We start from the raw sequence: 14633 nt of genomic DNA, 5'->3' as shown, positions 1-14633 counted from the left end.
TCTAGGAAGTTTCCTGAAAGCACTACAGGCATGCCAAGATCGTTTTCGAACTTCAAGCTAACTTTAACCCAGTTTGCATTGTCAGATTGTGAATCAATAAAAGCATTTAATAAAACACCCGTTTGTGATTTTAATCAAAATGGGTATAATGGGGTTAGACCATTAGACATGCAATACACTTCCTTGTGATCATCTTAGAATCTTTGTGTAAGTTTGTAAAAAATACCAGTTTGTAATGTAGGGTGCTCTGAATGAAGCACATAAAAATGTTTCCGAAATAACCACATGTAAGACTTTGATGCTTAAAATGATGCTTAAAATGTATAGGAAGAAGGTGGAATACTGGTATTTTTTCTTTAAAATACCAATACCAGCCATATACAGTTTGGTAAGTAGTGAATGCGATAAAACACAGCCTTCAAACCAAACACATTTTAAAGACCTCTACTTGTGGAATTTTTCACAGCCTCTACATAAAACTGACAGCACGAAAAATCCTATTGTTTACTCAGCAGCTTATTAAAAAGAGCACCCATGATGTACAAACTGATTTTTTTACACAGAAGACTGACACAGCTTTGCATTGTGAATTTCTTTTTATTAATAAAACATTTGTCAGTCTGTCCGTGGGGGGAAGAGGGACTGTCTTTCATTGGAAGGTTGGCCTATTCTACTTTGAAAATGAAGAGGGGGAGGAAAAGAGTTGTAAAACTGGTTTCTTTACAAACACTTTATCCAGTGGGGCATTTTAACAGAGGCCTCAAGCCTTTGAAAGACTTCTTTGAAATACTAAAATAGCAAATATTATGGACACTATATTGACATTTTTAGAATTTGATTAATAGGGAATATAATATGGAATCGCATATCTAAATATATTAATAACAATGTAATTATATTCATATACTGTAGCTTAAATCCTGCTAAACTTAAAAATTAGACACAAGAAGAGTATTATTGGACAATGTTGTGAGGCACTGGTGAAGTTTCTCTGTAAACTGAAGTGTTAAGGAGGGGACACTTGTGTATCGCCTCTTTTTAAACTTGTAAAAAAGGAACATTCCCATGTTAATGCGACAGAAAATATTATTAATAATGTAGGGCTTTTGGGCTCACGTGGGTTTGCGCCCTACACCCTGCAGTACCACTGTGTACATACAGTATGAACATGTTGTGATATTTAGAAATATAAAAAATGTCAAAATAGTGTCCATAATATTTGCTATTTTAGTGTTTCAAAGAAATGTTTATTTGTTAAAAGAAAACTTATAGTGACAGCTGGGTTTGAACACACGACCCCATGGTTATAAATCAGGAAAGTCTTATACTACTGTTTGTGCTACAGTTATTAATTTCTTTAGATACATGATTCCATATTATATTCCCTATTAATCAAATTTTAAAAGTATGCTTTTGTTTACGCCGATATCGAGTGTATTCGCAGAAAAGGTTAAAACTATCACTTTTCTCACAAAGTATATAAACGTAATATGGTCAGAAGGAGCACGTAAAAACGTTTCCAAAATAACCACATATAAGACTTTGATGCTTAAAATGTTTAGGGAGAAATGGAATACTGGTGTGTATTTTTTCTTTAAACTACCAATACCAGCCACATACAGTTTACATAATATGTTTATGTTCCTAAATTAATATAGTTTATGAGCATGTGAAAGGCATGGTGAATCAGAGATTCTTATAACATACTTTGTATGATTGGAAATGAATACGTGATCGGATCAATGAAATGCTGTGGTGTTACTTTTTGTCAATGAAAAACTGATTTTCGTTTACAAAGATGGTTACAAAAATGTGGACCAGAGTAATACTTTGAGTTTACAGCTTGCCCAAGGTCATTCATAATTAATACTATTAGTAATATCTTCGATAAAGACTTTGATGCATAAAATATTTCTGCATAATTAAAATATTTTTGAGAAAGGTGGTTGGTTGTGTACTTTTGTCCAACTGAGCAATCTTACTTTCATAAAATATACCAACTTTTTAATGTTTAATGATTAACATGCTGTAATACACAGTTTAAATTTAAAAGTCTAAAGAGTATACAACTTAAATTCTTAATTGAATATAGATTGTCCCTCAGCAGTGATCGGGATTCAAAACCAGGTGTTTTCTGGCGACAGCTCAAATGCTGTATATGAGAGGCTGAACTTTAGTAGCGCCACCTGTCGGTTTTGCAAGGTGATTCTGGATACTATTAATGTAATCTAATTTGCATAAGGTGAAATGCAATATGATGCGAAATGATGCAACACACCCACCACGTTGTACCGCAGCGTACTCCCCTTGTTTTGAATGGCTGCATGTGTATACAAAGATGAGTTTTAGGTATTGTTGTGCAGTATCTTGTTAAGCTTCGGTTCAAAAGTCCTTTCTTGCATTCCTGTTAAGTAGTGGCCCCAAATGTATGGCCTTGTCTCTGGATTTGGTGAATCTATTCTCTTGATTTGAGAATCACCACTTCATTTATGGCCAAATAGTTTCATAGCTGTGTTATACAACTCTTATCTCTCCTTGAGAGAGTGGTTCACTGTTTCCATTATTTCAAGTAGTAAGGGTTCCATTTGTTCCCAAATAGCAAAAAAAAAACTATTTTTAACTTGTATGGCATCAAAATGGAACTACTTGAACAGACGTTTGGGTGGAGTTCAATTTTTAATGTCCCGTTTCTCTTCTCCAAAATAGAAATTCCTTGACTGAACACAGTGCCATCAAACATCCTGTCACGCAGTCAACTACTTTGCTATAGATGTACTTTGACATTGCTGGGACCATATTTTAATTGTGTCCATTAGAACCTGAGTCACTCTTGCCTCTCCAGCCTCAGTGTGCCACAGTAAATCAACTGCTCACCATTAACCATGCCATCTGTTTTTTTTTTCTTTCAACAAGTCTCCCGGAAACTGAGCAACTGTAGAACCTCCTCTCTCCTCCTAATTCAGCACCATTTTCTTCCCTTCCCTTACCATGGCTAACCCAGTGCACCTACTGCCTCATCTTGTTTTGTCTCTTCCCCTCTTTCCAATACTTCTTTTCACTCTCTTTTATAGGAGCCCCCAGTCTTTGACTGATCCGGACTTCCCCATTCATTGCTCTGCTGTCCCTAGTCAGGCCTAGGGAGCTACATTGATATGATCCTGTCGCCATTTACCTTTTGTTCTGCTGGTGTCCATATGGCCGGTGTGGGCCTTCCCCCACTTTAAAATTTGTTCTTCTGCATCACCACTTTAAACTACTCTACATTTCCCAGCAGCTTCTGCTTCTGCTGCCCACCATAGAGTTCCAATCAAAGCCACTGCTGCACCTGATTGTATTTTGTCATACACAGCATGTGCTTCCCAGGCACTGCATCTGAATCAAAACAAGTGCAGGTCTGCATCACACACGGTTTTCATTCATCAGATTCCCACTCAATTTGGGTGAAACCACAGCTGATCGAACTTGGTCTTAAATTCATTTTAGAATTCTGCATTGGTGTTTCCCCTTGATAACCACTCACAACACATCAGATTCTCAAACATTTTTATTCCTTGTGAAAACGTTTATGTACATTACAGAATGAATTATAGTAATACCAATGTTTCTGGTTTACTCAGTTTTAACTATAAAGAAAAACAATTTTAACTATTAAAACTAAAGTTTTAACTATTTAATTATCTTTAACTATATCACAGTATGTAGGATACAAAAAGTTTAGAATTGATTTATTACTTAATTAAACTCATGTAAATCCTTCCCCTTTAAGCAAAAGACAAATCGGAAATTAAAGGCATTGTAACAAAATTCTTGAGGGTAAAGATTCCATCTAACTTGGATAGATCATCGAAGAATAACAAAAAGCAAGTAGGAAACATTATGAAAAGTAGCACGTTTACTGTACATCACCCATCACAACACTAGAAAATGTTATAAATAATAAAATTAAATCCATATTTAAAACCTGCATCATTTTTACTTAAAAATCATTAACACACCATTCAAAGTATTATGAAAAAAACAATTAATGATCAAATTAAGCTTTGGAAGAATCTATTATAAGAAAACAAGTAGCAGTAGAAAAATAAGTACAATTATTCTTTTAAAAGAATGCCGCTCAAACAACTCTTCCTATACAATACTCTATATTGTCAGACTTCATTGGCATTTTAACTAATTTTTTTATTCACACATGGTGATTTGTAAGTCTTTGCAGCATTTTTTTATTGTTTTAAATTCATCTCGAATATCTGCAAGAAAAAGAAAACAGAAAAAAATATAATATCACAACACAAAGCTTTATAGGCACATATGCTAAGAAAACTAAGCTAATATTTTACAAAAATAAGCATTATTATACTGTACTTGTTTAGTAACAATGCTCTTAAAAATTACATGTTTTGCATTTTTAAATGTTTCATATATTTTAAACATAAATTATCTTCATTTTATCAGAATCACAACCAAATTCCCTCCAAAATGCTGAACTGTTTTGCTATCATCAATAGACAAAAGAACACTGGTTGGTCAGTTGAGTGTACTGTGGCTAATCTGTAATCTACCAACCATAAAGATAATAATGATGGCGGTATGGTGAATATTCAAAATATTTTTTACTTGTTCAGCTTTCTTTCTCTAAGTTATCTAAGGAAGTATATACCCAAATGCATATTTAAAAAGTATATAAAATTTAAATAATTTTGGAGTCATTTTTTGGACATAAAGCATAACAGTGCAATGTAATAATGAAATTACTTTACTGAATATATGTGAATTAGTTGTAATTAGTTATCTCAAATAATTAAAAAATTGAAAGTAGTAAGGTTAACAATATGAGGACTAGGTTAACATTGCTTAACAAAAATTTCTTTAAATCAATCAATGTAATAAACTGTTTCTTTCACTAAACTTAAACTTTAGATTAAACTGTTAATTCAAAGTATATTGATATATATTAATTATATTATATTAAGTACGATGTATTACAATGCAGGATATTTTGATTAATTCCAAACTGAACTGAGTGGACTCTTTGTACACATCGTGTCTCTCATCTTTTTCATAAATAATAAATCATTATTCAAATTGAAACAACTTACTTTATTAAACAGAGCAAAAATATAACATTTATATTGAGTATTATTACCTGGGAAAGTTTCATCCACTTCAGACTGATTTAGAGCCAGAGTGATTGATTCTTTCATTTTTTCTTTGATTCTGTTATTTACCAATTTCTAAAAGATTAAAAAAGATGAATAAATCAACATTAGATTAAGATATTTTAACTAGAAAAAAATGTTTTTTGGAAAGCAATATAAAACACAAAAAACTCTGAAGGATAACCTTTAGAAAACTTAATATTCATTGAAATAATATAATACTTCATATTGGGAGTCTTGACACATTATGTTAACTGCTACCATCCATTCTCCTCTGGTGTAACAGCTATATATAGTCTTTAGCCTTCATTATATACATGAACATTAATTATGAACGTTAATTATTGAAAATTCATTCAGTTGCAGAAAATGTAAAGGTTGACCAAAAAATGGAAGCCTTATTATCCAGGAAACTTTGAGGGAATGAGTCAGTCAAAATGTTGTTTTAGTTCATTTGATTTGGTGTTTTTATTGGGGTTTTTTCCCCTCATTTTCAACACTGTAAATAAAAAGAACCATTTTAACCTTATGGCAATCGTGGTGTCTCTCTTATGCATCTGGCTATGTTTCATCACAGGGTGTGACAATATGAAGTGGCACATTTGAGACTTGATTTAATGAGAATCTTCAGGACGTTACAGACTTGTGTTGATGGAAAACGAACCTTGAGGTCATCAAATCTGTGCAACATCTCTTCCTTGGCCCTCTGGAACATGGTATTTTGTGATGATACAATTCTGTCTTCAAGAGTTTTCTGAATTTTCTTAAAGGCATGAGTTCCAGAGATTTTTGATGCCTCTGAAATACAAGAATTTTAAAAGTTTAAAAAAGAAAATTCTATATTCATTTAGTTTTGTATATAATGAAACTAATTTAAAATCAACTTCATGTATATGTAAGCATAGTAACAACCAATTTGTGTTTGACCAAATTAATATAAAGTGATTGTTATCCTTCTGGTATTAGCAAAATTATAAGTATTACTCATACAGGGCATAGTAAATAAACATGCTCACTGCTGTCAACATTTTTTCCTTTCTTCCATACATTCTTAAAAAGTTAAGTCACTTACCCTCATAAGCTGGCTGCATGATTTTCTTGATTGAGTCACTGAGAGAGTTGTTGATGCTTTTCTTTATGTAGCGGATTTCCTTTTCCAATTCACTCAGTATTCTTTTTAGCTGAATAAAACATAAATTCACAAAAATAATCTGCTTTATGATATTCTATTCAGACTTTCAGCTGACTTTATGCCTACTAATGAATGTGATTTTTCTACTTTTCAGTTTTCACATTTTGTTGCTTTAAAGCCACAGGTGATCGAAAGGAGAATGTATGGACTACTGTATCTTAGCTTCTACTTATCATTTTTTAATCTTCCCATTTCACTTTATCTCAGTCATACTAACACTGATTCACTCCATCGTGAATTAATGTTTTAAAAAAAGACACAGAGTTTTAAAAAATGTTTTTTTATTTTTATCAAATGGGACATTATAGGAAGGCTCTGTGTTCTTCTGCAAGGCACTGAAAACAAGAATGAAATAACTTCTTGTTCCAAATTAAAAATAAAAAGATATATGGAATATGTAGATTCTCAACTTGCCTGACCTGTTAAGTATATTTTCATATATCCATCCATCCACTTTCACTCCGCTTTTCAAGGTGAGGGTCGCGGTGAGGCCGGAGCCTACCCGGCAAGCAACAAGCGCAAGGCAGGGTACACCCTGTCCATCGCAGGGCAAGTGCCAATCATACATGGGGACAGTTTTGAGGCCACGGTAAAGGCTGAGGGGACAAATTTGGCCCGGACACCGGGATAACTCTCTACTCTTATCGAGAAATGCCGGGGGATCTTAAATGACCACTGAAAATCAGGGCCTCAGTTTAACATCTCATCCGAAAGACAAGCAATTTCATATATAAGTTTGGTAATTCTGAGATCCAGACACTCACTTAAATACAGTATTGATAAGTGTTAAATATATACATTGAAAAAAAAAATCAATGGTACATATAATACTATAGCAGCACACTATTCTGTATAATAAAATAAGCTAAAATTAGCAAGGCTCTGAACATCAGTCTGCCTTCTTACCTCTGTTTTCACAAACACCACTTGTGGGTAAACTTTAGAACTTTTATACTTGTTCAACCTCTCACTTGAAATAAAGTCATACAGAACATTGTCAAAGATAATATTGATGGAGCTCCTTGAATTTCTGTGGAGTAAAATACAATTAAATAAATAAGGGCCCAAAGAAATTGTTTTAAGTCTGTTCTCTTGTTTTCTTAGATTTAATATTAAGTGGAATGAAACTGAGGTCTAAGGTAAATATCATGAAAACATTTTTAAAAACTTGTTTTTTAAATGTGACAAGTTTGGAGCAGGTGAAACAGTTCTACTTATATAGAATATATACTAATGTACAGTATTTACTAACATGGAATTTATGCAAACAGATACAAATCTTTCATTTTTTGTACCTGAATGTTTGAAGAAATGTTTTATTCACAGATGTGTACATTGGTCTTGACAAAGTGTAATTCAGATCAATTGGTCCTTTTGAAGAGCTGTAACTTCCATTGCTTCGGCATACAGCTTTGAGTGTCCTGTGGTAGCCTCTGAAATTTTTCATTTTCTGAGATTACATTGAAAGAACAATAAAATAGTGTTACAGCTTTAGGTGTCTGAGAAGTATCTCTTAGATGTTAGATAAAGTCTGTGACACTTGGCAGAGTAAAAACTTTTAGCTTCAAAACTGAGAGGGTGTTTGTTGCAGTCTGGGAGGTCCCTTGAGGAGAAACAATTGTAAAGTTTACCTTGGTATACCTAGGGATGTTGTGGGTTAATAATTGTCAATGAGCAGTACAGAACCAAACAATATAACATCATAACAAGGACAGTGAATAAGAAGAGGAGAACAACAGGGAGAGAGACAGGAAAAGATAAGAAAAATGTTGGGAGTTGAAGCTTGTGCCAGGCGGGAGTCCCTACTTCATGATCATTCAAACAATAACTGACTACAGCTAATTATTTGAACTTGGTAGAGAGAGCTTGGTATTCTGTGCTTTTAGAGAACTTGGGTTTCCTGGATAAAGATACCTCAGTTAGAAACATCTTTCATGCTTTTGGGTGCAGTTTTAGAATAGGGAGATAGGGTCTCATTTATTTTGTGGCATCCGATGTGCAGAGAGAGAGATTCAACTGCTGGTTGTATTGTATCGCATTTATTTAGAAGGCAGCTGATCTCTTATTTGGCCTCTGTAGAGATTAAGTTTCATAATTCATAGAAGGCTGGATTTTTTTTTTCTGGGTGATCAGAATGTTAGGCCTTTGAAAGCCATGTTTGCAAATAGTGCACATAGAGTAACTTGTGTGCTGTATGTTTTGTTGTGTGCAGTGTAGTTTGTGTCTTGAACGTATAATGGATATTTGTTCAACCAAGTGTGCCTGGATTAGTACTCTTTTCACAGAAGATGTGCCAGAGAATGTGTTTCTAATTATACCAACCTCTTGGGTATTTTCTGGAGAAGTCATTAAACAAGTTGGGGGATAAAAATAAATATTTTACTTATGACTTTAACTGCTCAGTCAATTCCTGATTTTCTTAACCCCCCATTTGTACCAATTGCATTTAAATCCACCTATTTTCTAACCACTTTACCCAGGACAGGTAACAGTTTCACACCTCACCCTTCCCCCTGCCTGTCTGACCTCTTCCCATTTGTAACCATTCTGTGCCCGAATCGTAACAGGTGAGTGAGAGTAGGAAGAGACAGAAAAAAGTGAATCCTGTTTTTTTTGTATATAGTCAGAAGGCTTCAACTGATGCATAAAAAATATAGCATAATGCCTTCTCGCGTTATGAAGTCACTTGCACCTGGGATCCACTTTATTCAAACTAAGGTTTCTAAAAATACAACCAGGTACTACATATTGTTTAAATAAAAGTTGTGAAATTTTTCACAAATCGCGATCTTTAAATCTGTAGATTGCAGGCTCTGTGTCATTCACGTTTTTTGTTCATTATAAATATCACTTAACATTGAATATGAAAAACACAAAAATGTTAACCTAGTGTACGTCATATTTAATATTTAATTTTTAAAAAACTCTTTGTTAGAAGAAAAACTTTTGCCTGAACCAGGTATTGAACTCTGATCGCCTACATACAGTAGAACAAACAGTTTAAAAATGTTTCTAAAGTAATCATGCGTGAATGAGTCAAATTAAAAATAAAACCTGTTTACAAAGAAGGTGGATTACAGTGACACTACCAGCTATATAAATGCATATATTTAGATCCTTAAATTAATATAGTTATTAATTTCTTTAGATAAGCAATTCCATATTATATTCCCTATTTAGCGGATTCGAAAAAGTATGAGGTTTTTGTACTGCGATAGCGCTCAAGTATTCATAGAAAAGGTTAATCACTTAACTCTCTTAACTTTGAGTGTGTTGTGATATTTATAAATACCAACAAATTCAATATAGTGTCGATAATATTTACTAGTTTCGTTTTTCAAAGAAATGTTTATTTGTTAAAATAAAGATCATGGCAACAGCTTGGTTTGAACCCATAACCTGCATGCAATGCACACACCTAACCCAATGCACCACTTCAGAACTTAAGCTACAGCTGAAAAGGGCTCAGCTGATTATCACTTAATCACGGATGAAAGAGTTAAACTAATGCAGACGATTACAAAGAAAGTGGACCATGGTAATACTTTGAGCTTACAGCCTGTCCAAAGTTATTCATTATTAATACTATTAATATCTTTTTGGCGACAGCTCAAATGCTGTACATGAGACATGATGCTTTATTAGCTCCACCTGGCGGTTTCAAAGGTGCTCCTGGATACTATTATCATTAACATGCGGTATGATGCATTATGATGCACCACGCCTACCGCGTTTTGACGCAGCGTACTTCGCGTATTTTGAATGACTGGATCTGTATTTAGTTCTGACATTAACAAGTCCAGGAAATAATTTTCATTATACAAATCCAAACAGATCTTTCCCAAACATACACCATGCCTTTGCACAGTATTTTGATATACTTAAAGTACACATGTTTAGTATGTTTAGGTGTTTTGTGGGTATTACAATATTACCTTGCTAAACAACTGTCTGAGGACTGTACTCAGATAAAAATAATGTGCAATTATTTATGTACCTTATACTTCTTGTATAGTTTGACCTTTATATTTTATGCTACTATTGAACTCTTATATATATATACTGTTGTTATATATTGTTGTCAGGGTTTCAGCTTTTATAATTTCTTTATTTTTAATATGTTATGTCAGGGCTCACTTTAATCCTGTATGAGTTCCACCAGGACTGGGACTGACTTGCGTCCTGCTATTGCCAGAGGAGACCTGAACATTTGCACAAGCTCTAAACCTTCCTCCGATCCCATGGGAATGAATTCAGGACATCTCTCTATTAGACCTTCCAATCAAGCAGCCAGTCTAGTTTTTAATTGGCTCATTTGGTTTTAAGACTGCTTTCTCAGCTGATCTATGCTCCAACATTAGAGCACTCCAAGCAGCTAACCACTTTATTCTAGCCTAAACTAAAAATCCTTTTTCTCATATTTCTCAAAGCTAGCGGACTTCATTCTGGCTAACTACCACCAGATCTGAAGATTCAAATAGCTGATTTTTTATCATTTTTTCCCTGCTGAATTTGCTGTCTTTTTTTTTAAGCATCAGCTTGTCTATTTCATAATGCAGCTGCTCTCTCAGAATCTCTCTGAAGAGCAGCCTGTGTCTTGTAATTGGTCTTTGGCCAATCAGCTTGCAGTATTTCTGTTAAAAGGTGGCTGCAGCATAAAAGTATGAGCACAAAGTTTTTGACAATACTCATTGCCTCAAAGTGAAGTCCACGAGAACTGCATTATTTGATAGAATGTTAAGCATGTACCTTTTCATTGTCCTTTGAAAAAGTGAGGCATGAGAGAACACCAAACACTTCAGTGATATAGTCCTTCTCTGCTTTCTGAGAGTGTTGGATCACCATATTCCTGATGTGTTCATGAAGCAATGGCAGCTCTTGAAATAAAAGGAATGATACTGATTTAGTTCTACAGGAATGTTATACATTTTATAATAGCTAACAAACTGCCTATGTTTTAGCTTCCTAACTGCTATTAACCCTGGCAAGTGGAAACATACATGGGGGCATCTATAGGTCAGTGGAAAAATACAGCTCATGTCTTAAATGCAGTAAAAGGGAAGTCAAATGTCCTGTTCTGCAAATGTAAGCAATAACAAAAAGTCCTAATAAGGAGTTCTTTTTCTCTATCCGAGCTTGCATGAGAACGGATGGTTCATTTTAGGGATTTGGTAATCTATGTCAAAAGTAGGAAGCTTGTCTGTCACTGTGTATAAAAAGCACTGAGCAATGAAAGCTGCTCTCCTGTATGCATGCAAAATAAATTATTTTTCTTTCACCAACATCAGGACTCAGTCACTTTATATGATTCTACAGTTGTATCACTTAAATATCTCCATACATAACAAAAAGAAAGACTTATTGTCCTGTAATTATTTGGCTAGTAACAATTTGTGTAATTTTATTGCAAAAGCACTACAGTTGAAATGTCCCAGTCAATGTGTACTTCTCCTGCCTTGAACGATTGTTGGAAGTGTTCTGTAATCCCTGTAAATAACAGTACAACTGGTAGAATGGTTGTTCAGCACAAAAGGTCTGGTTACCCTATTGTTTTACATGTCTTCGCTTACCTGTATCATTCTCTTTCATGATTGCTGTCCTTCCTTTCCGTATGTTCATATACTCTTGGGAACTCACTGTGTATACATTAAAAACATTTTCTGATTCCTCTTCATCTCCGAGGAGGCATTTCTGAAAGAGGCATTCTGGTAAGTCATTATCTTGATGTACTTGCAAGGTTCACATGGTTTGGAATTTGCTTTATTCACCATCAGTGTTCCCTCAAAACACTGCATATCCAAATCAACTCTTTAAAAAACGCAAGCCTGTATCATATGCACGTCTCCTTTATTACAGGCTGCACACACATTCTGCTCAGACAAACTGAACTGACTTTATTTTAGCACAGTGTTTCAAAATTTGCGTTGGTGTTTTGGGGATGCTCTTGAGGGGATATGACAGTCCTGATCTCCAACAAGTAATATCCTCAGACAGGCAAGCTAAAGCCAAATTATTGTGGGCTGTATTTCCATTATATTCATCTGCTTGTTTCATTATTAGAATTTTACCTAACTATTGAATTCGAATTTCGAAATGTTGGCAATATGACAATAGTCTTTAAACCTGGTACATGATTTCTGCTTTACATTTGCATGATCTGCAGCTGCCTAATTCAAGCAATAAAGCTGTTTCTCACTTGTGATTTAAGGAAAACAGCCACTCTGTAACTTTTAGTTCTACCGAATGACCAGCTGCCTTTCTTATGTTTTTCAAATACAAGATCTTGCCTTTGCTTCTTTGTCCAGGAGCTCTTGTATCTTCTCTTTATATTTTTGATTACGGAACCCTATAGCAGCTTCTTTTTCCTTCTGTTTATCCGATTGCTTTGGAAAAAAGAGAAATGTATTAGGAAGGTTACATTATGTGACAGATCAAGATGTACACTGTATGCGGTGTAGCAATGTGGTTCTGGGAGCCACAGCAAATGCTGGTTTGAGTCTCCGTGAGGTAGACAGAGGCACCGGCATAAGATCAGTGTCGCAGCTGAAGGGGCATCTCTTCAATACTCTTGAGACAGCCAGAGAAAAAAAAGCTGAGCGTGGCTAGAAAAATAAAGACAGACTTGAGAACAGGGAAAAAAATGCTTTCATGAGGAGCAAAGTAGTAGGCACCTTAGCCCTGTGGCTACAAGCGAAGTTTTGACTGAATGCAATGCAGCTGCGTGAGGAATTCTTATAGCTGAGCTGAAATCGGACAGCTGCAGCCATTAATGCAGGCCCCACATTCTCATGTTGCTGTAGATGGGTAGAAAAAAATAACGGTGAGCTAACAGCTGAGCTTTTTAGAGAAATGAACATTTTACGCTCTGCCATGCCACAGTAGACAATAAAGGTCAAAATCAAGTGTCAAAACATCTAAGTTGTTATGTATTTGAAAATTATATCTTGCTAACGGATTTAAGTGAAAATATGAAAGCTTTGTAAGTGGATATTAAAACTAAAATTATATTTTTTGTATAAAACATCTTATTTAGTGGCAATGAATTGGCAATACATATACTGATCTGGTGAGAAAAAAATGTTTTTTAGATTACAACAGCATGTGTTGGGTACTGATTGAAATCATATTTAAAAAATATATGATTTAAAAAAGTAGTGTACAATTTTTATTTACCTCACTGGGTGCGAGTCCAAGGTCTGCATTGGTAATGTTGAATTGTCTGAAAACAAAATTAAAAATTACTCATATGACTGTTAGACAATTCTGCATTCAATAATTTGCATACTTTTTCAACTGGAGAGTGTGACTGGAATATTTACTTCATGGTCCTCACAGTTTGATTTTAGATCTTACAGTGAGCCTAGCTGTGTGACAGCTGTGAAAGCAGCTGCCCACAAGAATCAAAGGACACTTTCTAGAGCACATTAGTAAAGACCTATTATTTTTATCCCTCTAAGTATCTTGTAGTGGTGGTGTTCATAACATAACATAATATTGCCCTTGGAATGAAATTCATAATGGGAAAATGAAAAATGTAAACTGGAAATGGGAATTGGATTTGGAAGTTGTCACTGTATGTTTAATTGGGAGACATCAGTCTTTTTGTGTTGTCATTATTAAATTTACAGTATATCTAAAGTAACCAGTCACAACTCCTGGACCCTTAATTTATTCCTGACATACAGATGCAGCCATTCAAAGTGCGCGGTACAGACACGTACCGGAGGTAATTGGCTACGGCGTCGCGCATTATGACGCGCGTTGACACAAAATACCGCGGTACGTGATTGATTGACCAACAGGGGCACTCGTGGTCCATTGGTCTGTCGTAGAAAGATTTACAGTAAACGTCTTTACTGTGCCCGTTGTAGTATTGAATATTTATATGGAATTTTACCACTGAAGGGAAATCTTAGTGCCTGAGCATAAAAAGAATAGGAGCATACTGCAACGCGCGTGAAGACCATAAACAATATTAATTTTGGAACATAAACATACAGTATATGGCTGGTCTCGGTACTTTAAAGAAAACATACACGAAACATGGTTTCATTATGACCAGAATCGGTCTTGAGATATCTTTAACTTGATTTACAGTATTTGAGAGGTATGTCTTAACACCGATACTACAGTGCTTAAGTACTGCTCACGTATATGTTTATAGGTTTATATTATGCATTTCATACGGTCAAATTACTTTTGAGCAACTGATAAGAAGCGCGAAATGGTATGCCCAGGGCGTTTTAGTTTTCGTTTTGTTTTAATGCAGTGCAGTGGATTGATTA

The 14633-nt window shown here is 34.7% G+C and overlaps 1 protein-coding gene across 1 annotated transcript in view; it reads right to left on the bottom strand.

Moving 5' to 3' along the window:
• Positions 1-3531: 3531 nt before the first annotated feature.
• LOC148663648 (nuclear GTPase SLIP-GC-like) overlaps positions 3532-14633 on the bottom strand; it is a 33147-nt gene continuing 22045 nt past the window's right edge. The window contains exons 12-21 of the mRNA XM_088630881.1: positions 13522-13567; positions 12636-12731; positions 11919-12039; positions 11098-11225; positions 7644-7798; positions 7255-7378; positions 6229-6337; positions 5821-5954; positions 5144-5231; positions 3532-4247 (exon numbers count right to left, since the gene is read on the bottom strand). Of these exons, the coding sequence (XP_088487007.1) occupies positions 4180-4247; positions 5144-5231; positions 5821-5954; positions 6229-6337; positions 7255-7378; positions 7644-7798; positions 11098-11225; positions 11919-12039; positions 12636-12731; positions 13522-13567 (1069 nt within the window). The 3' untranslated portion in view covers positions 3532-4179. The remainder of the gene's footprint in view (positions 4248-5143; positions 5232-5820; positions 5955-6228; positions 6338-7254; positions 7379-7643; positions 7799-11097; positions 11226-11918; positions 12040-12635; positions 12732-13521; positions 13568-14633) is intronic.

This window comes from Lepisosteus platostomus, chromosome 5, assembly GCF_059453375.1.
Source record: "Lepisosteus platostomus isolate fLepPlt1 chromosome 5, fLepPlt1.hap1, whole genome shotgun sequence".
NCBI lineage: Eukaryota > Metazoa > Chordata > Actinopteri > Semionotiformes > Lepisosteidae > Lepisosteus > Lepisosteus platostomus.
This window is presented reverse-complemented; position numbering and strand designations above follow the sequence as displayed.